The 25,646-nt window shown below is 36.4% G+C and overlaps 1 protein-coding gene across 5 annotated transcripts; it reads left to right on the forward strand.

The window, feature by feature from the left end:
* Positions 1 to 7,021: 7,021 nt before the first annotated feature.
* On the forward strand, positions 7,022 to 23,790 carry LOC132285061 (probable magnesium transporter NIPA8). 5 transcript variants are annotated; one of them, XM_059787226.1, is made up of 15 exons: positions 7,022 to 7,252; positions 7,341 to 7,375; positions 8,185 to 8,484; positions 11,603 to 11,687; positions 11,784 to 11,845; positions 12,042 to 12,127; positions 12,240 to 12,313; positions 14,783 to 14,885; positions 15,060 to 15,188; positions 15,280 to 15,379; positions 15,557 to 15,676; positions 22,149 to 22,239; positions 22,320 to 22,386; positions 22,695 to 22,791; positions 22,881 to 23,790. In XM_059787226.1, the coding sequence occupies exons 3-15, from the start codon at positions 8,392 to 8,394 to the stop codon at positions 23,103 to 23,105; spliced, it is 1,332 nt and encodes a 443-aa protein (XP_059643209.1). In that variant the 5' UTR covers positions 7,022 to 7,252; positions 7,341 to 7,375; positions 8,185 to 8,391; the 3' UTR covers positions 23,106 to 23,790. The 5 variants fall into 5 exon arrangements, with proteins under 5 accessions (XP_059643209.1, XP_059643211.1, XP_059643207.1 ...); XM_059787228.1 differs by having other exon boundaries at positions 8,272 to 8,484; XM_059787224.1 differs by having other exon boundaries at positions 7,022 to 7,375.
* Positions 23,791 to 25,646: the final 1,856 nt, after the last annotated feature.

Here is a 25,646-nt window from a genome sequence, read left to right on the forward strand (position 1 = left end):
CACAGACTATTAATGCTTGTGGATGGTAACATATTGATGTTTGTGGTATCAGGCTTGCAGTTGTTCGTATCTTCTGCGGATACAGTTCTCAGTTTTAATTGATCATTTTTACCTCAGTTTGACCCAAAGTATGAGCATTGCTAATGAACCAACTTAATGGTTTTTCTTTTTTATGTCGACGACATAGAACGTGCTCTTAAGCAGTTGGGGGGTATGAGGAGAGAGATTTTCTGTTGGTTTGAAGTTGCTCAAGTAATAGCCTGTACTGGTGCACTGTACCTAGATTATGTGGTGCAGGTTTAGCATACTTCTGTGTGTTATATAGGAAACTATGCCTCAGGTACTTGAGCCTTAAAAGAGGCTTGTTGAAGGCACACAAGTTTTTTGTGACATTTAGTTATGAAGATATGATTCAGACAACAACTTCAAGTTAGTGGCAATCTAGATTACTTGGTTAATGTCCTAATGGTGTGTCATTTTGGACAGTAAACTAGATATCCACAAAAAAGGAGGAAACGAATATAATTTGGGACAATCTTCCACCATCCCGTGATGTTCATCTAAGTATAACTAACCCCCTATCGCTGATTCCCCCTTTATTTCCATTGCCTAACCTTTTTCAAGTTACTTTGAGCAAATGGGTGTCTTTTGCTGGCATGTATAAGCAGATTGGATTCTGTAGATCTTTTTTTATTTGTTTGTTGGCTTTCATGACTGCAGACTTGGACGAAGGGTAATATCTTTTGCCTTGCTCTGTAATTTTCCAGTTCATGTAATTTACAGTGCGTGACTATTTTTTGGAGTAATTTATTTGATAACATTCCAAATAGAAGTATGTTTGTGTACACCAATCGGTCTATTTGGACTGTATATGATGTAATCTTCCATGTTTTGGCTGAATTAGTTGCCACTGCACATCGATTTCCAGCATGGACTGGAGGTGGATGGGTTGTTTTAATTATACAGGAACTGTAAGCAGCTGCAATGCTATTTATTGTAGTTGACTTCTTGCTGTTGTTTTTGTAGAGCAAATGAGACAGTTTTGCACATATATTTTAAGGAAAAAAAAAAAACCAATTTCTCCTGTGAGTGCTGCTCAAAATTTAATCCATAATCTTCTTAGACATTTGTGGAGAAGAAATAGGAGAGAAAAGGGAAAGTAAAAGAGGGGTAAGGCTTCGCACTGTTTGCTAATATCCTTTTTGCTTTAGAACTTTCGGTAATAGTAATGTCTTCATTTTGGTATCTACTTTGACGTTCTCTCAAGTGTTTCTCCTTCTGATGATATTTTTTAGATAAAACATTGGATAACATTTTTTTAGTTCTTATCATGACGTGAAGTACCATTTTTGACGGGTAATATAAGCAATAGCTTTCATCAAGTTAAAAAGAGTTCGTGATCGAGCCGTGGGCTCCTATTTGATTTACTCATTCCCAGTTGAAATTACTGATGCTTTTCATATTTATTTTTATTTTGGGACACGATGTTGGATACAAGAAATAGACCGGTTGTTTTTCATTGTTATAGGGATGTGGCCTACATGCCTTTTTCGACATTGAAAACGATCCTCTTTTCTGAACCAACAGGGTGGCGGCCTGGCCGGTACCGTTACTTAAGAAGTCTGGCCGGTACCGTTACTTAAGAAGTCTAGTTCCTGATGGTGGTGGGGTTTGATGGGTTATTGGCGACGATGGACTTGACCTGTGGGCTTGGGTTGGGTTGCCTCCGCGCAATCGCATCAAACCTTCAATCGTTACCAGCACGTTGTCTTAGTTTTGACTTATACTCCTTTAACTCTTAAAAAAATTAGATTAAAAGACTAAAATATTCTTAAATATTTTATAAATTTACAATTATATATATATATATATATAGACCTTTATTGCTTCTATATCTATCGTGTCGCCTCCTCTCCTCCCTGGCCAGTTGCCACCACTAGTGCCGCTGTCGACTCAGCGACCCACTATCGAGCCCCAATTTACAACCATAGTGAACACCAACCCTGCCTCGTCGGAGTTGTGTCACCCCGTTATCGTTAAGATCGAGCCTCAAGACCCACATCTCTGTACAAATTCCTTTCCTTCATTGAGGTTTCAATTTTATTTTTTATCGTATTAGGGTTCTTAATCTCCCCGTCCCCAATTCACCAAAACCAGAGATATCGCCTTGATTCATTCGCTTCCATAACCGGAAAGGCACCGGTGAAGGAAATAACGGTGAAAGTCGATGCCGCCACCAGCCGAGCAGGTGGCAAGGCCAGCCAAGTGGAGAGTTTCTGAACATAGTGATGATTCTTAATCGAAGAAGAGAGGCCCGGAATATCATGACTTAGAAACTCTCTAAACTCAATTAGATGAGTGAAAGAAATTAAAGCAGAGAAAACGCACAAGCAAGGCAAGCACAAGTAGTCTCTCCAAAAGTCAGTCTAAAGTTATGGAATAAATTATAACCCTGTTCCCCTATCGAACTGTGTTTTAGATATGTTTTCCAGAAACATCGCACACTTCTGTTCGGTTTCTGTTTACTGGAGATCGTTAGGTTCAAATATATTTTCTGATTTCTTCCCTAATTTGTCTTCTAATTTGTCTTTTAAGTGGGGATAGTAGGAGGACATGATACTAGTAAAGGAGGGCTCAAACACAAATTGTGTTTGTTTAGAGTGCTTTTAGTAAAGTTTTTGTTTCTTGTTTTTGCAATTTCAAGAAAGTAGAAATATAATTTTATTTTCTTGAGTGATAATAAAAATGATGTTTATTAATAATTATTGTTGTCACAATTTAGAAAGTAAAAAAATAATAGTTATGTTTAATAATATATATTTATTACCGATGTACCTAATATTTTTTAATTATTTTATTTTAATTTTAATTTTTTTCATTAATATAAAAAAACCTTAAATATATATGTAATTCAATTATTTTACAAATATTAGAAAGACCCAATACAAGATAATAAAATATAATATTCAATTTAAAACTACAAATTTTAATAATATCGTACAAAATAACGTATATTAGGACAAAAATATTTGCAACAATTATGTGTATAAGTGCATGTATATGCATCATCTATACATTTATTATTAAATATATAATATATTTAACATATATTATATTATAATAAATATTAAATAATATAACTATAATATAATATAGATATAGATATGGTATATAATAATATATTATACATGTTGCATAATAATTTAATAATATTATATAAAATATATAATAAATCTTTATTTTTTGTCCCAAAAATAATTGACACTCGTCTAGATGAAGTTCTGACCATAGAAAAAAGAATGAATGGATTTTGTAGGATTCTCAAGAAATTGTTTGATTTCTTTCGAAAGCTGCTTTTCACGTTCCGTGAAGAGCCGGGACATTGAGAAATATTCAGAAAAGTATTTCGGGAATCGGTCTGATTCTATCTCTGTTCATTTCGTTTGAAGAAAGGAAGGATCTCAAAGAATTGATCTTTCTTTTAGTTGTTAAATCTCTCTCTGATTGATCAATGTGTAGTATTTCGAATCCTCATTACTAAATGGAATCCAAATGATCTCTGGATTGATCAGAAGATCCTTTAAATTGGTTAGAATCCGTTACTTGAACGAAACTAGATCTTATGGAATCATATTGAATATTTGACGATACATTTCGTATCTTGCTAAAAAACAAACCCTTGTTTACCAACCACATATTGTATAACCAAATCCAATTATCTCTCGATACGTTCCTCACAAAATTTGATTCGTGCGGATAATTACTCAGTGGACAACGATCCAATTAATTTTGCATACATACTTATCATTATGCCATAGTCCTCAAAATTTTCAAATCTTCCAACTCATCTCAGTCAATCAAAAAATAGAACGAGATATCAAGTTTATACTCCCACAGAATAAATGTAAGTATGCTCATGTGCAAAGTGAAGCACTCTAGAAATCAGAAATCATAAAAATATGAAAAGACTAATAATGTGGACCACATATGCCGACACAATTTCAAAAAAATTTAATGTATCCCCAAAATAACATTAATTCCACATACATGATGTATTAATCCATTAAAAACTACTTTGGGACACCAAACTAGCTTCATAGGTATAAAATCATTGCTAACAACACATGCTCTTAATTCTACCATTCAGAAATTGCAATTTTTTTCAAAAAGTATGGAATTAATCAACAAACTTGCAATTATATTGCCTTATCTCCAAACTTGAATTGCACATTATCCTCAATGTGCAATAAGAACAAAAATATAAGAAGAGTTAGAACAATATTACTACAGAAGTGATGAATGTCAAAATCAAACTGTCCAAAGCATAGGCAATTGTCAAGTACGGTGGTACGCCCAAACCTTAATACAAAAACCTGTCAATGAAAGCAACTAAACATCACCTCATGAGAATGAACAAGTCACCAAAGAATATAAAGTAATAAATACACTCTCACTATCGCACACATTTAGAGTAAAGAGTCATGATAAAAAAAAAAATAGAAAATAACTACAAAAAAATAAAAATAAAGTAAAAATAAATTTTAATTTAAAAATTAATAATATTAAAATTAAAAACCTTTTTTTTTTTTTTTTGAAAACCTATGAAATCTACAATTACAAATAAGACATAATGTGTCACATGGGTGCTAAGTTTAACGTCTCTAGCAAGACGAAATGTCACCCTCTAGCCCGTATCTAACAACTCGACTACCTCCTTCATCTCGTGCACCTAAATTCTTGCACTTGAAAAAAAAAAAAAATCAATAAAAAATTATATACAAGACCTAAACTAACAATCAAAGTAGAACTAATCTTTAACCTAACAATAATCGTTACATAGTCCCCGGCAACAACGCCAAAAATTGATATGTGTATTTTTCAATGATAAAATCACTCGCAATAGAACGAATCTTTGTAGGATAGTTCTATGTTGAGGGTGTCGAACCCCAAGGATTATGGTGGACTGTAAAGTATAAAATTAATCCTAATTTAACTCAAGGGAAGAATGATTTTGTTGTTTGATTAAGTCTAAACTGCATTAAAAAAATAAAATAAAATAAGTAAACTAAATTATCAAGTATTAAGATCAAGGAAAGAAAGAACTTAGGGATTGACTTCGCCGCTAGCCTCGTAACATGGTCAATTGCTTCAACTATGGGAAAATTCACGGATATGCATATTCGGGAATCAAATGGTATAAGCACACTTTATTTCAATTAAGAAGATATATATGAATAAACATGCCATAACTCATTTTTAGTTAGCACGAATTGTCTATCTAACTACTCCAATTTATCATAACTCATTCACATAGTTGTTTAAGCATTATTGAATGATAACCATTTCTATCATTAAGAGAAGCCCTTAGCCGCCTATCTCTCACAATAGAAGGGTTTGAATTTAATTAAAATAAGATTAATTCTAAGACAAGAGATTAATTTCATCAAAACTGATTATAATCATTAAAACCCAATTGCTTAGTACAACTAAATCAATTGCTCAAAACCATGCAAACAATATACATATAAAAATCCCTGAAGTCAAGAATAATCAAACCATGATACTCGGACTAGGGCTACATCAATGCCTTAAGATGGAATTTAACTACTCATGTAGAGGAAATATTTCATCATTGTTAGTGTAGAAGCCATCTCCATGGACCGCCAATTGGAATCTTCAAAACCTTAAAAGTAGCCACAAGGTAGGAGAACCAAGAGAGAGAAGAGTTAGAGCATCAATGTGTCTTCTTATCTTCTTTTATAGTAAAGAACAAGCCCTAATCCTTCTTGGATGGACTTTACAGCTTTTGGAGTCATCGGGCCCGTCTAAAACAAAAAAGGAGTGTTTCCTGCATGTGTTTTTAATTACCAGAGTGACAGTGCTCAAGCACTGTCTTAACACTTAGTTTTTTTTATTTATTTTTATTTTTTAGCCAATTTTTCCGAAGCGTCTTTTCTTCTATACTTAGTTTGTAACGCTATTTTGACAAATTTGGAATACGAATCTCGAAATTACTATTAGACACAAAAATGTCAAGCTTCGAGTCTTTTTTCCATAACCATTGAGTTTGCCCAATTTTGAATTTTGAGTAATAAGTTATATCCAAAATACTGAAGAAGGTACATAATTTTTCATCAATGCTCGAGCCCTATTTAGTGTGCTCGAGCCCTAAAGCCTGAAACTTCACCAAATCTTTTCGGTTAAGTCCCGAGTTTACCGAGAAGGCCCCACACATCTCTTCAAGCACCGGGAACAGCTCAATAATCTCTAAATACATGGAATTGACCGTCTCTTTGGATAAAAACCTACGAAAAGCAAATAAATAATAATAAATATAAGAACCAGATAAAAGTATCACTAAGGCATTAACATATGCACGTTTAAGGGTTCATCACTTATTAGTTGTGCAAAATAAATAGCAATTTTACACATTGATGAGGTAACAATGTATCTTAGCACACTGGTAGAGTTCAAAAAAATTGAACAATACTTAGGTCCTTACAGTGAGGATCTACATCATTTCACTATTACGAGGACCAATAATAAATGAACACGTTATCTTTAATTATCAAATCAAAGATGGTAGAGTAGATACTCATTTACCAAATTAGAGATGGAAAATTAAATACCATTTATGATTTGATAATTAAAATAGGACTTGTTCATTTATTATTGGTCTATAGTAGGGTTGTGTGTTGTAGATCCTCACTGAAGATCTAAGTATTGTCCAAAAAAAATTTACACATTGTGTATATTTTATGCAAAAAGATCTTTTAACACACTGTTGGAGATACGCTTATGTAATAACCTTAGTTGTTTTTTTTTATTTTTATTTTTATGCTAGTCAGTTTAAATCGTGATATTAATGTTGTCAATTATATCATTTTTCAAAAATAATTATTTTCCTAATTTTACAATATTTAGATGACTAACTTCAAAAAAAAAAAAAAAAGGGTACCTTTTGCAGTTTTTGTGCCACGCGTCATGAATTGTCCGCGAGCCAAAGACCTCTTGATATCTGCCACCGACAGTTGAATTTCGGGGGCAGCGGTGGGTAAAATGTTACGTTTTTTGCTCCAGAGCCAAGCTATCGACCAATCGAACTCAAACCAACAAAACTTTGAACTTTAGTTGATCAAATTCATTCCTCCTCCTCCTCCTCCTCCTCCTCCACCACCATCCTCCATCATTGCCGCACCCTAATTTTCTTATCCTCTGCTTTTCTCCCTCTCTGCTGGACATTCGCAATCAGGTTAGGGTTTTTTTTTTTCCTGAATCGAAGGTATTATATAATCCAAACGTTGCATCGGTTCTTAATTCTCTATATTATCATCTCAAAGGAGTCTTGTGGTTCTTCCCCGCTGAGCCTTTCACGGTAAAAGTTGCCTCTAGATCCTTTTCTTTTTCAATTTTTACTGTTATAAATTTACAACATTAGCCTTTTCAATTGGATGATGCTCAACACTTCTGCTTCTGCATAGATTCGAGCAATTATATGTTATTAGATCATAACTGATACCTGGAATATCAGGAACTTATCTGATCAATAAATTACTTTTTTGCTTTATTATTTGGCAATTATGAACTATTTTTCCTTCCTTCCCTTGCTAATTGACCTACATAAAGTTATGTACGGTAGCATGGAATAGGTGTCTTGGAATTGGAATGGAATGAAAAGTAGTTTGGAGTTTTATCAAAATTTCCTGCAATTCCATTACCAAATCATCTAATCCATGCATCCAGAACTCAACGGAGGTATATTTTTTTACATTTGATGTAGTGCTGAGATTTGCTGATAGCCAATAACTGTTTCTTTTTTGAGTATCACAATTACTTATATTCATTTGAAAATTTATTTAGCGTATTCTGTCATTTTATCATTAGTAATTAAAGTTTCCTGCAGCATGTTTTAATCTTGAAAGATGATATGGTCTTGATATAGTAGAAACCTGAAACATGATTCATTTAGTTGATCCCAAGTAGTTGGGAAGTGGCTCTGTTTAGTTAATTGAGTTCCAACACTTTCTCCCCTCTCATTTTTTTTTTTTTTTTTTTCTTTTTTCTTGTTTTTTGGCTGAGAAATTTCACTAACAAACCCCCCTCCCCTTCCCCCACCCCTCTCTCTCCCCCCCTCAAAGGCATATGGATTCTTATAACTGAGAAATTGAAGTAAGCATTTTGCAGGTAAGACACTTTCACACTGTGATGTTCTCAGCATTGGAAGCAAATGTTTGCTTGAAGTGGATCCTTTTGCCTCATTGATGGGTGCAGGAGAACTTTTGGTCTTTCAAGCAGCATTTTCTTTAATCAATTATTTTGTGAGAATCAGTGACTTTGCAAGGACAGCATCCTCACATTCTATCCACACTTAAGGCTACGCATTTTTGATCCATGGGGGAATGGGTTATTGGAGCCTTCATCAACATTTTTGGCAGTGTTGCCATCAACTTTGGTACCAACCTTCTTAAATTGGGTCATGATGAGGTAATTTTTAACACTTTTTAATATATATATATATAAATATATATATATATATATATATATTTAATTATTGGGTTTAAGTACCCAGAACTTTGTGCTGAACAACATAATAAAAAGTTGTGTCCCTTGCAATAGAGCTTCCTAGAAAATTTCTCTCTTCCAAGAAAGCTGCAAAATATTATTCCTATCTATTGTCTTGGTATTTGCTAGCTCAGTGTTTGCTCCGTTTGGATACAAATGATGATTTCACTTTGTTTCGTTCGGCGTTTCAGGCAAAATGATCTAGTACTTATTTTTCTATTTTGCATGCAAGTTCATCATTGAAAATGTGATCATGCAAGAAATGGCCGCAACATAATCATTGGTGATAAGTTTGAAAAGCCAACAAATCATGAGAACTTGTAACTGATTCTTTGCACCACTTGTGGTTACTGTTTACTTTGATGGCTTTCATCATCAATGATGGGACACTACCTGGCATATAGTAGTCAACTAAACTCAAAAATGAGGAACTACCTGGCATATAGTAGTCAACTAAACTCAAAACCACTTTTGTTCTAATTGGTCCAGGTTAGTTACATTAATAATGCTTCTGTTATGCTCTATCTTAAGCCATTCTCTCTCTCTCTCTCTCTCTCTCTATATATATATATATATATATAATTATTTATAGGTCATCACGTTTTCTACCCTCCTTTATTTTGGTCTCATTTCTTTTATACCTCAATAAACAAATTTTTAATTTTATTTTGGTTGTTCTTTTATCTGTCGACAACTACAACGTCAACTTCCATGCCACTGTTTGCATTAGTACAACTTTCTATCTTTATTGCCTTTGGTCCCTGGGTTTTTGAGATCCCAATATGACTCTTATGATCCCATGATCTTATGATTTGACAATCTTACTATCTACAAATACTAGATTGATCTTGAACCCTACAACATCCTAGAAGTGTAAAATCCTCGTGAAATTTCTATAATTTCATAAAATTTATGGATCACGAGGCGACTTTTGATTCTAGTGATGCTGCTATACAACCTTATAATGTTTTCTTGTTCCTTTTTGGTAAGTTAGGACTCAAGGCATAAATGTTTTTTTGTTCCTTTCATCTCCTTTCGACTAATACTGCTATAGACAAGTCATTTGCTTTATAAACTTATTAGTTCATTCAATTCTTAATTCGACTAGTTTGAGTTTGACCTTTTTTTTCCTTATTTTATTTATTTATTGGGTGAATTGCAAAAAAAAAAAAAAAAAAAAAAAAACAACCATGTAGTTTGGAAAGGTTTCAAAAAACCCCCTTGATGTTCAAATTCCACCCTTGTAGTATATAAAGTGTGCAAATAAGGGCTTCTGACATGAAAAAGTGCATTGTAGAGGCCATGTGCAAGTCATGTGACCTAAAAACCCTATTTAATACCAAATCTACCCTTTGTGTGTTCCCAAACTGCCCCTCCCTCATTTATATATATTATACCCTCTATTTCTATTATTTATCTCTCTCTATATTTTATATATTTAGCAATTGTTGATGCATGATGTGCCTAAATTGATCCAGTAAAATGTTGTTTTATATATTTAGCAACTGTTCAAGCAAGTCATGCATTTGAATCTTTGTAATATAAAGGGTTGCGAGCGAAAAACACCCCTATAGTATGCATATAGGGTGTATAACCCCCCTTATACGTTCTAAAAGATCCTTTAACATTTAATTTTGGAGCAAACAAGACCTGAATGTTGAAAAGACTAAGTGTCCCTCTATAACTCAATAGAAAATAGGTAAAAAAAACTAATTAAATGTGAAATAACTAAATTGTCCCTCTTTTTATATATATAATATAAGGTTGTGGGCAAAAAACACCCTTATGGTATGCATATAGAGTATATAACCCCTATACGTTCTAAATCTCCTTAACATTCAATTTTGGTGCAAATAAGGATCTGAATGCTAAAAAGACTAAACTATCCCTCTACAACAGAATGATCTTTAAGGACCTATAAAGGACGTGTACAAGAGGGTTCAAGGGTCCAAGCATTGATTTGACATTTGTTAGATGATGCAGGGCTTGCTTGGAGCCTTGCTTAATTGGGCTTAGTCAGCTGGATAATTTATGGGTTCTTCTGTGCGGGCTGTTATAATTGTTAGCCTGAGAGTCTTTTATGTATTTTTATATGATGGGTCACAAATATTAAAATTCCATAAGTCACGATTGACAGTAAAAATTTATGAATTTATACTTAAAGAGATTTTTTAGCCTTATGGTTACCTCCATTATGATGTGATATTATGAGTCACATGGTTATACAGGAATTACTATTCTTGTAAGTTTAAGAAGTCATATGGTTATAAGTAGGAACTACTATATAAAAGGGTTGCAATATTTGTTTTTACTAATGTTAGAATGAGTGATTAAATCTTGCACAATTTTGTTGCGGGTGATTCAAAAACTTCTAATGGTACATTTAGATAAATCAATGTTTTGAAATGAAAGGATTTGAGTTTGAATAAAGATTGGCTATTGAACTTGGATTTGGGAGCCATGAGAATGTTAGTTTAGGGAATACATATTTTTTTACGATACTTGTACTATAGAATCGTATCAACATGGATTTGCCATTGACGTGTTATTTGGACATTTCATTATTCATTTGTTTTCTTGGTTCTAATGTGCATGTCTTTGATATAAGTTGTTCTTTTTACTCTGTTACATTTGTTACTCTTGGACATTTGACAAATATTCCGACTAAAATAAATTCGTAGCTAAAAGATGTACGAGTTAAAGTCTTAATGTCAAGGGAGATCTTGACTCGGGTTTCCACTTGAATTTTGTTCTTATCTCAAGTCTGTTGAATTCTCTTCAAATTTTCAAATTTACAATATATGCCTTGTTTGAATTTCGGTTCTTGTTGGGGACCTTGTGATCATCCTCATGGTGCTTAGTTTGAATAGGAAATGTTTCATAGTCTTTATAGCTCCCTTTCTGCAGTATTCTATCACTGGCTTTATGTTTATAATATGGCATAATGAACTGGGAGGTTAAATTTTTTTTACTGTGGTTGCGTTAATTTTTTGGCTCCACTTCCTATTGCATTTATGATGAGTGACTGAATTAATTGCAGAGAGAAAGAGCTATGGTCGGCAGTGATGTGACAAATGGAAAAATTGTAATGAAGCCCATCATGTACTTCCAGGCTTGGAGAGTTGGTGAGAAGTTTAGTTTTTGGTTCTTGTTTTTTTACAACTGTTCTGCTTATTGTACCACATATAGTGTAACTTGAATGCATACTTCTTGGCATGCAGGTATTCTAGTTTTTGCTCTTGGAAATTGTCTTAATTTCATTTCCTTTGGATATGCTGCTCAGGTCTGTATGACATGTAATATTGTCTCCTTTCACTTAATAGATGGGGTTGATACTAGAACTTCATGTATTTACGCAGTTTGGTGACTGCTACACGCGCTGTTGAGTTAGATAACAAATTTTACCTTGGTATCATTATACTTTTGGTATCATTATACTTTGGTCCTTTTATTCATTTTTGTCCTCTCGTGTTTTGCAGTCACTTCTTGCAGCCCTCGGATCTATACAATTTGTATCCAACATCGCATTTGCATACTTTGTTTTAAGCAAAACGGTGACTGTCAGGTAGGTTAGAATCTGTAGAGAGAGCATGCTTTAGAATATTAGTGAATCAATATTATTTTCTTTTTTTCTTTTTCCTGCATTTTAATATACATAAATGTTTCTTCCTTTGCAGAGTATTGGTTGCCACAGCCTTTATTGTTCTTGGAAACATTTTTCTTGTAGCTTTTGGCAACCACCAGTCACCTGGTAAATCACTTCTGAGAACAATGTAGTTTAATTTCTTCAGGATGATGACTTGTGCTAGCCATTACTTTCTTGTCCATATTCTTGGTTAAAGAGTTAAGGTCTTAAAAGTTGATGTTGCAAGAAGTGTGGCACAAACAAGATATGGGTATGTTTTGGACCTGACAGCATGGACACAGATTTAGGGCATTGACACATCATAGACACTTTACACAACAATTCTTAAAAATCACGTCCAATTGCTATGATTGGATGAAATTTATAATGTTCAAATGATATAATCATAATCACCTTTTTCATATAAATAAAGTCATAATGATACGTATATGTGAATTTGTACATGTATGTAGATATGTATATGCACATGTACACAATTTGATGACTATATGTCCTCTACAGCGTTTACTCTTTAAATCAAGCCTTGCTACATCTTGTGTTCTTTAGTATAGTCAGACTTTGTTGTAAATATATATATATATATATATCAGACTTTTCACACGTTTTATATTAACCTATAATTTGATTTTTCCTTGCAATTAATCTTCTTTTCTGCCATGCTAAAAAGTTTTATATCCAAATTAGAAGGTTGCAATTAATCTTCTTTTCATGTTCTTGAGTGTTGGCCATGTGTTCGAAATTAAGAAAGACGTGCAAAATGTGATGATGTGTCCTCGAGTCTGTTTATAGTCACCACTCTTGTTATATTCAACAATGTTGAAACTTCTAGGAAAAACTTCGAACTGGGAGAGCGACCCTATCTTTCAGTATACTGGCCGTTTTCTTCTTAATGGCTGCCTGCCATCTTCCTTGTCACCTTCCTTTGGCTTGGCTTGGCTTTTACACCTTCAATGTTTTTAATGCTTGTGTGGTATGAAGGATGGAGAAGTGAATGGATAGGAGGGTAGGAAAGATGGATGAGGAATTCTTAGGGATGGGAAGGTGTCCTTTCTTTTTGTTTGGTGAAATGTAAGGGAGTATAAGGTGGTGACACCTTTCATTCTTTGGAGAAAGGGAAGGAAAGGAGAGGTTTCATATTTTATTTTACCATTATACTTATATAATATAATTTGGCAAAAATAGATGAAGGGTAATATTGTCACTTGACATAATATACAATGCCTTATCCGTCTCTTCCTCTACTCTTACATCCATATATATATGTATTTTTGGGTTAGGTAAGTACTCGCACACACATTTCACAGATTTCCTACATCCAATTTTGGGGGGATGACAAATTGAAGACTAGGTAGTATGTCTCATGCATCAATCCTTCCCTTCCCTCAAGTTCGCCCTTGTACCAAACAGTTGTGACTTGCTCCATCCCTCCTTCCTTCTCTCCTACCAATTAAATGTGTCTGACATGGATACAACTTATTGGTGTCCACGTTCCTTAACTTCTGAAAAAAATTACTAGGAGCTTTTTCTATAAGTTTTATCTATCAATATACAGATATGAAATATTAAAGGAAAATGTGTATTCAATAATTCTTTTCTAAAGTTCTATGGAACAGAACAATCAAGTAGTGTTGCTACCAAAACCTTCCGAAGTATCATGATAGCCATGTTCTGTACCAGCAACCAGACATTACAGGCCTATAATGTGAACTCGTAGAGTCATGCAGTGTGAGACACATGTTAAAGTATGTTTACATTTTACTTTTGGTACTGTTCTCCATGCCATTTCTATATATATATATATCTATATATATATTTAAAAAAGGAGCAGAATGGAAACATGGGGTTCACCTCCGCCCCCCCCCCCCCCCCCCCCCCCCCCCCCCCCCCCCCCAAGTTAATGGAAACATGGGATTATGTAGCCAACCCCAAGTAATTGGGAAAAGGCTTGGTTGTTAGACACTTGGAGTATTGCTTCCATTGTACACCTGTATTATAATATTTTTATTCTTATTGGGAAAGTTCGTACCTAAAAAAAACATATCAGATTTATTATTTTTCTCTTACATAACAAAAATGAACTACTCTTCCAGTTGACGGATCAGCCTTTGTTTTTCAATATATGATGTAACCAATGCAGAGTCTGTGTCAACTTACGTAGAGCCATAAACTAATTGTTGAATGCAATACACTGTACACATGATCAGATCTCTTTCCATCAGTATCTGGGACTGGTTCTTCCCAATATGTTATCTTTTCACGAAATGGCCTGCTTCTTGTTTCTACTTGTGGTCAAAGAATGATTGATAACTTCTCTTATATTAATCAGGGTTCCACATGAATGATCTCTTAAATATTGCATAGTTCTTCTTATCCCACTCCCCAAACAAATGTATTTAGGTTAGTGGCACATGCACCATAGGCTGTGTCCTTGTCATGGTTTGTATATAATGTCCACGGGCACTTGCACCCAGCATCGCATGCTCAATTGAGCAATAGAGGTTCTCTTGGCGAACAAGTATGGCTGTTTTCCAGGTCAAGTGATGACGTTTTTCTGCTCCCTTTTTTGCTTCACAGTTTACACACCAGAGCAGTTGGCAGAGAAGTACAGCAACATTACGTTCCTTCTTTACTGTCTGATTTTGGTCTTAGTTGTTGCCTTGCATCACTCCATATACAGGTAAAGACTACTGCATCTGACCTTTACAGGGTAAGATCAAGGATTCGAGCTGGGCATATGCTTTTGTGGGAGCTAACTGATTTTGTTGTTCTAGTTTCTATTCCTTCTTTTATTTGATAAAATGACTAAGCCTCCATCTTGATTCTTGTTACAATAGATATGTGGAATATGCAGGAGAGGAGAATTGCTGCTTGCAGTTCCTGGACATGACCTCAAGTCTTATTGGCACATGCTGCTTCCTTTTTCCTATGCCATAGTTTCGGGTGCTGTAGGATCCTGCTCGGTTTTGTTTGCAAAATCTCTGTAAGTAAGCTGCCTTAGTTTACATTGCTTCTTGGGTGATAAAGTTTACAATTGCCATTGTTTCTGACGTGCAATATCCTTTTTTTTGCAGCTCTATCCTACTAAGATTGTCCATGTCTAACGGTTATCGGTTGCATAGCTGGTTCACTTACTCCATGCTTTTACTGTTTCTTAGTACGGCTGGTTTTTGGGTAAAGATCATTCATGATTGCATGCATAACTCATATTTTTCTGTTTCTGAATGTTTTGTTATAATATTTCAACGCCGCAACTACATGGGGATGGTATACAGGGAAAAAATAAATAAATAAACTACCTGGGGATGGTGCCAAATTTTGATTTTTATTGTCAATTTGCTACTGCTGCAGATGGCAAGGTTGAATGAAGGATTGTCATTGTTTGATGCAATGCTAATCGTTCCTATGCTTCAGATTGCTTGGACTTTCTTTTCAATTTGTACAGGATTTGTGTACTTTCAGGAGTATCAGGTTATCTCTCTCTCTCTCTCTCTCTTTTGTGTTTTCTGTTGGATCCAATCTACAACTTGAAGACAAAAAAAAACTGCAACAACATAGGCCATAGGGTCAGATAGACTGAGGGATTAAAAACAAGAAGAACAAGGAGGGAGAAAAGTCAGAGGGGGAGTTCGCAAACTCACGGTAATATTCAATATTCCAAAACTAAATGCTTTGTTTACAAAGAATCCTTTATATAGGCAAAACATTAAGCAGACCCTAATATATGAAAATACTAAAATAACCCTAAAAATAGAACATTGCCAAAACAACAAGGAACATAATAATGTAGCCCTAAATTACAAAAATTCCTAATTCTATTTCTCTTTTCCTCTTCTCCAAAAGTAATGTTGGAACACGCGCAACTCGTGTATGAATCACAGCCCATTCCCCATCAATTCTCCTCGGCTAAGAAGAACTCTTCTCCGGAGGGTAAAGTTAATAATACTGCTCTGAAAAGTTTGGAACAACATGGCAAAACTCGTCTGTACTCCTTGTGACATCTAAAGCTGAATAATATGTCCATCGTGAATCACTCTAATAGTTAATAATATCTTTAATCCAATTCAAATGCCTTGGTTGACATGATGGGAGGACAAATGCTGTTGCTGAAGAAAATTTAATTTCACTTTTAGGAACACAAGCTAACAACACAAGAGGCTCAAAGGTACCTAGGTTAGGCATCGAATACTCCACATGAAAAATTGGACTAATACCATTATCTGATGGCAAGTCAAGTAAATGTGCATAAGGTCCGAAGTTATGAGTGATGTGGAAATATCGAGTGACTTGGGCTTGCAAAGTCTCAAATGAGTTATAAGATTGTGGTGATGGACAAATTGGAACATAATCTCCTTTAATGAATTTTTGATTCTTAATATGAGCATATGCAATAAATTCATAATTTTTATTACTCAAAACAATTTGTCGTCGCGTATCGGCATGAAACTCATGGACAAGTTGGATAAACGAATCAACAAATTCAAACATATGAAAATATGGAGCCATAGGTATAAGGTTGATGGACCGATGAGGAATAAAATCACATATAATCTCAATAGGATAGCTATTAGTTGACCAATCGATCAAATTATAATATACATACTCCATAAGAGGCAACAATGAGAAGTCGCTAAATGCCTCATTCATTGCCCTTATCCCTAAGAAGGGAGGTGCTTCTGATAGTAAAGACTTCAGACCTATCAGCTTAGTGGGTTGTATCTACAAGCTCATGACTAAGGTTCTTGCTCTTAGGATGAGGGAAGTGATGGATGGGATTATATTGGATTCCCAGAATGCTTTTGGCGGAGGACGGCAAATTCTTGATTTAGTTCTTATTGCAGGCGAATGTGTGGACTCTAGATTGAGAAGTGGTGTTCCTGGAGTCTTATGCAAACTTGACATAGATTAAGCATTTGATCATGTGAATTGGAATTTCCTGCTTTATTTGCTACAGAGAATGGGGTTTGGAAGTAAATGGAGGAAATGGATTAAGACTTGTCTCTCATCTGTCAAGTTTTCTATTCTTGTGAATGGGTCTCTTGCTGGCTTCTTTGGGTGTACTCGAGGATTAAGACAAGGAGATCCCCTGTCGTCTTTCCTTTTTCTTATTGTCATGGAGGGCTTAAGCAAACTTATGCGCAAAGCAGCGGATCTCGATCTTATTAAGGGATTTATGGTGGGAAGAGATCCTGCCCATTAGATGGAGATCTCTCATTTACTTTTTGCGGATGACACCCTGGTTTTTTGTGGTGATGTTGTGTCTCAACTTAGATATTTGGGGTGCATTTTGGCCTGTTTTCAGGCTGTTTTTGGTCTGAAGGTCAATGTGGCTAAAAGCATGCTTGTTCCGGTTGGGGATGTTCAAGATATCTCTTCTTTAGCTATAGTCCTTGGGTGTAGGGTGAGTTCTTTTCCTATTCAGTATTTGGGTTTGCCTTTAGGGGTTTCCTCTAGAACTGTGGGAAGTTGGGACCTGTGATTGATAGATATGCGAAAAGATTGGCAGAATGGAAAAAGGCAATATTTGTCTAAGAGAGAGGGGGGGGGGGGGGGGGGGGGGGGGTTATCGAGCCTTCCCACATATTTTTTTATCTATGTTCCAAATTCCATACTCGGTTGGTGATAGGATTGAAAAAATTCAAAGGGATTTCCTTTGGGGCGGAAGGGGAGAAGAGTTTAAGTATTATCTTGTCAATTGGGAACAAGTTTGCAAGCCTTTGAAGTTTGGTGGTCTTGGTATCAGAAGACTGGTTCCCTTTAATCAAGCTTTCTTGGGTAAATGGCTGTGGAGGTACGGGAAGGAAAGACATTGCCTATGGCGAAGGCTTGTATCACGTCGGTATGGGGAAGAGAGTGGAGGTTGGTCTACTTGTCCGGTTTATCTCGTGGGAGGAGTAGGGGCGTGAAAATCCATTTGGAAGGGATGGGATGCTTTCTCTTCTCACATCAGATTCAGAGTTCGTGATGGCAGATGTGTTCACTTTTGGGAGGATCTTTGGTGTGGTGACCGGCCTTTATCTAGTTCATTTCCCAGTTTATACAGTATTGCAGTTGATAGAAATGCCTACGTAGCCGACTGTTATCGGCTTGATGGTAGTGGGGTTATGTTGGATGTGCACTTTTGACGTTCTTTTCAGGATTATGAGTTGGACGAGTTATGTGTTTTTCTGGATTTGCTGTATCGACAGGAGACAGTTGGCAGAGGAAGTGATGATCTGACATGGATTCCCTCCTCCCATGGTCGCTTTGAAGTTCGATCCTTATTCTTATGTCTTTCTAATTTTGATATCGTTGATTTTTCGTGGAATACCATTTGGCGCTCTATGGCTCCAACTAGGGTGGCATTATTTGTATAGACCGCTGTATGGGGTAAGATCCTGACGATTGATAATCTAAGGAAAAGAGGCAACTGTTTAGTTAACTGGTGTTGCCTATGCAAACAAGATGGTGAGTCAGTTGATCATATTCTCATGCATTATCCTGTGGCGAGAGACTGTTGGAATCTTATTTTTGGCCTGTTTGGTATGCGTCGGGTTATACCTCGTTATCCTAAGGATTTGATTCATGTTTGGAAAGGATGCCGGGTGAGAAGTGATGTTCACGATTATTGGGTAGTTGTACCATATTATGTTTGGTGGTGCTCATGGAAGGAGAGGAATAGTAGATGTTCGAAGGGAAAGAGTTGTCTACGGTGATTTTGAAACTTTACATATGTTCGCTCTCTTTTCAGTCACGTGAAGAGGAAGTCATGTTCCTCTTCAGATGATTTAATCATTTTTTTGGATTCTTTGGGGCCTTAAAACCCCGATTCCACTTTTGTATAAGGGAATTTCCTGTTTTATCTATTGGAAAGGATGGGTTTTGGTGCGAAATGGAGGAAATGGATTACTACATGTGTTTCCACTGGCAGATTTTCGATTTTGGTTAATGGGTCTCCTACGGGATTCTTTGGTAGTTCTCGAGGTCTGAGGCAGGGGGACCCTCTTTCCCCATTTTTGTTTATTATTGTTATGGAGGCCCTTAGTAGGCTGATGAGAAGGGCTGTGGATTTGGGGTTTATTAGGGGTTTCAAGCTCGGCCCTGAATCGGTTCAGCAGATGAAGATTTCTCACCTTCTTTTTGCGGATGATACTATCGTTTTCTGTGAGGCAGAGGTGTCCCAGTTGCAGTATTTGAGATGTGTTTTGGTTTGTTTTCAGGCCGTCTCTGGTCTGAAAGTCAATGTGGGTAAAAGTGTGCTTGTCCCTGTGGGGGAGGTGTAGGATGTGGATTCTCTGGTTGCTGCTTTAGGCTGTGGGACGCAACGCTTCCCTATTTCTTATTTGGGTCTACCGTTGGGGGACTCGGCAAGGAGGGTGGGAAGTTGGGACCCGGTAATTGAGCGGGTCGAGAGAAGATTGGCTAGTTGGAAAAAGCAATATCTCTCCAAGGGTGGAAAAGTCACGTTAGTGAAGAGTGTTTTGTCAAGCCTTCCAACACACTTTCTCTCGCTTTTTAGGATTCCAGCCTCTATTGTGGAAAGACTGGAGATGCTCCAACGGAATTTCCTTTGGGGGGGTCGTGGGGAGGAGTTTAAATATCATCTTGTCAAATGGGATCAGGTTTGCAAGCCTCTTCAGCTTGGTGGTCTCGGAATTAGAAGACTGGCCCTTTCAATAATGCTCTTCTAGGCAAGTGGCTTTAGAGATTCGGTAGTGAAAGACAGATTATGGAGAAAGGTCATTCCTTGTCGTTTTGGGGAGGAGAGGGGGGTGGTCAGCTAGGCCTATTAGGGCTGCTTATGGTGTGGGGGTGTGGAGGTCCATTGGGAAGGGGTGGGATGAATTCTCCAAACACATTAGATTCAGAGTTCGGGATGGAAGATTTATCAGGTTTTGGGAGGATTCCTGGTGCGAAGATAGGCCTTTGGCTCTATTGTTTCCAAGATTGTTTAGGATTGCTGTTGACAAACATACTTTGGTTGCTGACTGCTACCGTCTTGATAGCGGGACGTTGTCTTGGGATGTGCGATTCAGGCGACCTTTTCAGGATTGGGAGTTGGATGATGTCACTGGCTTGTTGGCCCTTTTGTATAGACAGGAATTGGATGGCACTGGTGTGGATTCCTTGTTTTGGGTGCCTTCTTCTAATGGGATGTTCCAGGTCCGGTCATTCTTTGTGCGCCTCTCGGGGTTTCATGGGTTGCCCTTCCTGTGGAAGACGGTGTGGCTATCTAAGGCGCCCCTTAGGGTGGCCTTTTTTGTGTGGACTGCAGCTTGAAGTAAGATTCTGACTTTGGACAATTTATGGAAGAGAAGACATATCATTGTTAACCGGTGTTGTCTTTGCAAGTGCTTTGGGGAGTCCGTGGATCACCTTCTGCTGCATTGTCCTGTTGCTTATAAATGTTGGAGTCTTTTGCTTGGTTTATTTGGCATCCATTGGGTCATGCCTTAGACTTCTCGAGGATTGCTAGATATCTGGAGGGGCCAATGGGTGGGGGCTCAGGCTAGAGACTTCTGGAGGGTGACCCCTCTTTGCGTTTGGTGGAGTCTTTGGAAAGAGCGGAACGGAAGATCTTTTGATGGGAAGGAGTCCTCTATTGGAGAGCTGAAATTTTCTATTATTTTTACCCTTTTTTGTTGGGGTTGGGGGAGGGATTATTCTTCTTTAGAGGACATTGTGGACTTTTTGGGCTCTTTGAGTTCATAGATTCTTTTTGTGTATATCTCGGGACGCGTTCCCCTTTTGAACACTTTCTAATACATTTTACTTATATATAAAAAAAAAGAACAAAAAAAAAGACAAAGAGGCAACAATGAGTTTCCAATATCTGCATGTGCTCCCATAAGGCACCGAATCAACTTTCCTAGACTTTGCTCAACAATTTTAATTTTTCTTTCAGTTTAAGGACAAAATGCGGAGAAAATTTTCAAATTGGTGCCCAAAGATGTCCAAAGTGTTTTCCAAAAATAGCTTATATATTTAATGTCCCTATCGGAAAACAATAGAAGTGTGTGAGTCATTAATTCTAACAGCCTCCACATGATTATTTTAAATAGGATAATGTAGGATATTAGATTCAGGTGGTTGAGAATTAAACACATCTTCCGATGGAATCATGGAACATAGAAAACTTCTTTAGCCATTTCTTGGGGATTCCACGTCCGACGTTTGGATAATGTTATGATGGATAGTAGAAGTGATAGAAGAGATAAAGTTACTAATTAAAGCGTGAGGGAGAAATTAAGAGTGATGCCTGTTGGTAATAAAATAAGAAAAAGTAGACTTAAGTGGTATAGGAGAGAGAGCTTGTAGTTAAAAGAATACAAAAAGGGGATTCGTGTGGCCGGGCCCATTCAAATGGGAATAAGGCAAGGAAGATGAAAATGATGTATACATAGGCTATGTTTGGTACAGTGGAAAAGAATAGAAAGAATAACATTAGTTATAAGAGGAAAGAAAAGAAAATTATGAGAGAAATGAAAAGAAAGGAAATGAGATGATAGTGTTAATCACTTGTCGTGTTTGGTTGATTAATGAAGGAAATGAAAGGCAAGGATAGTAATCATGTTTGGGGAAAGAAAGGAAAAGAAACTATTTTAATGAATTTACTACTGTACCCTTTTCCATAGGTTCTGTCTTTTGTAAAAATAAGGGCAGATTTGGTATTAATAAAGTTTCATTAAAAATGCTAGCTTTTGAGGATAACAAACCAACTCATCAAGCTTTTATGTATCCCTTCAAATCCTTCCATTCCCTTTCATTTCCTTTCTTAATTTTGTACCAAACACAACGATATCCCTCCATTTCCTTTCTTTTATTTTCCATCCATTTCTTTCCAACCAAATTGGGCCATAGTCATTGAGCTTGTTGACACACTAGCAATGTTTTTTCGGTGAATAACACTCTGTCAATAATTTGTTTCTTGCTTCTGTCAACTTATTCAGTGTTATTTAAGCAGGTATTTGATACTCTAAGGACTACTATGTTCATATTAGGAATGATTTCTGTATTCATAGGCATTTCTTTGCTCGCACCAGATGAATCAAAAGGTACATTCTGGTCAAAAGAGATTTTCACTTACTCTAACAATGCAAAGTCAACTATAAAAATTGACCCTGAGTACTTTCAGGAGGTGAAGTCAAGGATAGCTCTTTAATTTCTGTTACATCTTCAAATGTCTCAACTGATGCGGACAGGTATATTTCATCTTTTGCTTTCTTCAAAATTCAGAACTTTGGAGAATTCATGGATAATTTTTGGGATAAAATTTTATATGTTCTTACCAAGTTTTGTAATGGGGAATATTTGATACAAACTAATGGTAACATAGCCAAACTACTTTCAATTTTATTCTGCTTTTAACCTTGATCTTGCAAAATTGAATTAATAAAGAGAACATGGTTAAATGTTTTTTGCTATTACATATCATGGTGCATTCTAGTATCAATATAATTTTCTTCGTCTTCTTTTTCATCTTCTTCTTTTGTTCTTATTTTTTTTACAGGCTGCTCATGCCTTCTGAAGATGCACAAATTAAAGACATGAGATCACTTGGGCGAGCAATGCTGGTGAAGGCTGCTGATATGGTCGTCAAGGCAAAGGTTCTGCTAATTGGCTGGTTTACTCTTCTTTTTTTCTGATGGAAAATGTGCTATTGTAGTTACTTATGCATGACTTGATTTCTCTGCAGACTGCTTGTTCACTATCACTAGGTCTGGGAGAAGATTCAATTCATGCATCTTCAGTTCTTGTGATGCCCATGGTTTCCTCCAAGATTACAGGTTTTAGAGGAAGTGGGTTTGATCGGGCGAGGTTCTTCTCCCTGAGAAATCCCGGTTGGAGTAAAATCTCGGTGGAGGATGATGGTGCCGAAGTGCTGGAGACAACAACAATGCTTTCCCAGGGCATCAAGTAGGGCTTGCAATACGAATGAAACTGTAATATCTGGATGAGTGTCTTTTTATCTTCTCTGCTATCTAGTAACAAAATTGTTGACCGCACTGCACTTTGTTTTTTCTTCCATTATTTATTAAGCCTTGTGGGTCGGGGTTGGGGTTGTTTGGGGTGGGGGTGGGTAGGTGTTGTACATCTCGGTCATACTGAAAAGGAAAAGGCTATACATTCATATGTTGGTACAGTAGACATTCATTATTGGCTCACTCTTCATTGAATCATATAGCACTGGACTGCTATTAACGATTATATGCAAACCCTAGAATAATTCAGGATGGGCATAATTAGCATAATTCAACTACATTAAACTACATGACAATTAGCATAATTCAGGATGGGCATGCCTGTGTGAATGCATCCATCATCCAAGCCTGAATTCTTGGCATTATGTTTGTGTGTCCCCAGAACAGAAATTATACTCAACAGACATCTACGTAGGGTAAAGATCATCCAAATGCGTATAATTGTGTGTGGAGTTTTGTTTTTGGGCAAATGCTTTCACATATAAGAAGGAAAAACTCACTTGGTCGGCTATAGACCTACAAGTGTTTGTGTCAAACTGCTTGCTGTTGTTTTTAAAAATTCATTGATACTGCGCGCCGCCCCACCCCTCCCCAAAAAAAAAAAAAAAAAAAAACAAAAAACAATTGAATTTAAACTAGATGGCAATTATGTGTGTGTGAGAACCCCCAGAACAGAAATTCTATTCCACACATGTCTATAGGGGCAAATTCCATAGATTAAAGATCATCCAAATACGTAATTGTGTGTGGAGTTTTACTTTTGGGCAAATGTTTTCACATGTAAGAAGGAAAAACTCAACCAGTCGGTGATATGACCTAAGAGTGTTTGTGTCAAATTATCTACTCATTGTTGTTTTAAAAAAAATTCATTGATACTCTCCTATATTGGATTTTCCTTTGGCGTTGTTTTACTTCGGCGTGGAAGTGGTGTCATTTCTTCGGTTGTAACAACCGGGTTCAGTTCTTCCCGGTGGGCAAAAGATTTCACATATAAGAAGGAAAAACTCACTCGGTAGGTCATATTTTCTACTCACCATTGTTTTAAACAAATTCGTTGATACTCTTTTACAACGGATTTTCCTTTGGCGTTGTTTAACTTTGGTGTGGAAGTGGTGTCATTTCTTCGACTGTAACAATCGGGTTCAGTTCGTCCCCCCTGAGAAATCTCGGTTGGAGTAAAATCTCGGTGGAGGATGATGGTGCAGAAGTGCTGGAGACAACAACAATGCTTTCCCAGAGCATCAAGTAAGGCTTGCAATACGAATGAAACTATAAAGCTGGATGAGTGTCCTTTTATCTTCTCTGCTATCAAGTAACAAAATTGTTGACCGCACTGCACTTTGTTTTTTCTTCTATTATTTATTAAGCCTTGTGGGTCGGGGTTGGGGTTGTTTGGGGTGGGGGTGGGCAGGTGTTGTACATCTCAGTCATACTGAAAAGGAAAAGGCTATACATTCATGTTGGTACATTAGACATTCATTATTGGCTCACTCTTTATTGAATTATATTGCACTGGAGTGTTATTAACGATTATACAAACCCAGAATAGACAATTTAATGATTTAGATTTAAACTACATGACAATTATGTTTGTGTGTCCCCAGAACAAAAATTATACTCCACAGACATCTATGGGGCAAATTACGTAGAGTAAAGATCATCCAAATGCGTATAATTGTGTGTGGAGTTTTACTTTTGGGCAAATGCTTTCACATATAAGAAGGAAAAACTCACTTGGTCGGCCATAGACCTACAAGTGTTTTTGTCAAACTACTTGCTGTTGTTTTTAAAAATTCATTGATACTGCGTGCCACCCCACCCCTCCCAAAAAAAAAAAAAAAAAAAAAAAAAAAAAAAAGACAATTGAATGATTTAAACTAGATGACAATTATGTGTGTGTGAGAACCCCCAGAATAGAAATTCTATTCCACAGATGTCTATGGGGGCAAATTCCATAGATTAAAGACCATCCAAATACGTAATTGTGTGTGGAGTTTTACTTTTGGGCAAATGTATTCACATATAAGAAGGAAAAACTCAACCAGTCGGTAATAAGACCTAAGAGTGTTTGTGTCAAATTTTCTACTCACTGTTGTTTTTTTAAAAAAATCATTGATACTCTTCTACATTGGATTTTCCTTTGGTGTTGTTTAACTTCGGCGTGGAAGTGGTGTCGTTTCTTCAGTTGTAACAACAGGGTTCAGTTCTTCCCGGTGGGCAAGTACTTTCACATATAAGAAGGAAAAACTCACTAGGTCGGTCATAGACCTACGAGTGTTTGTGTCAAATTTTCTACTCGCCGTTGTTTTAAACAAATTCGTTGATATTCTTCTACAACGGATTTTCCTTTAGCATTGTTTAACTTCGGTGTGGAAGTGGTGTCGTTTCTTCGACAGTAACAATCGGGTTCAGTTCGCCCCCCCTTACCTTCTCTTCATTGCATCCAAGAATCTTATTCAAGCTTTCTTGGCCAACAAAGT

The sequence above is a fragment of the Cornus florida genome, unplaced genomic scaffold, assembly GCF_030987335.1.
Source record: "Cornus florida cultivar Cherokee Brave unplaced genomic scaffold, ASM3098733v1 CherokeeBrave_3.0.0_Hap2_Chr11, whole genome shotgun sequence".
Lineage (NCBI taxonomy): Eukaryota > Viridiplantae > Streptophyta > Magnoliopsida > Cornales > Cornaceae > Cornus > Cornus florida.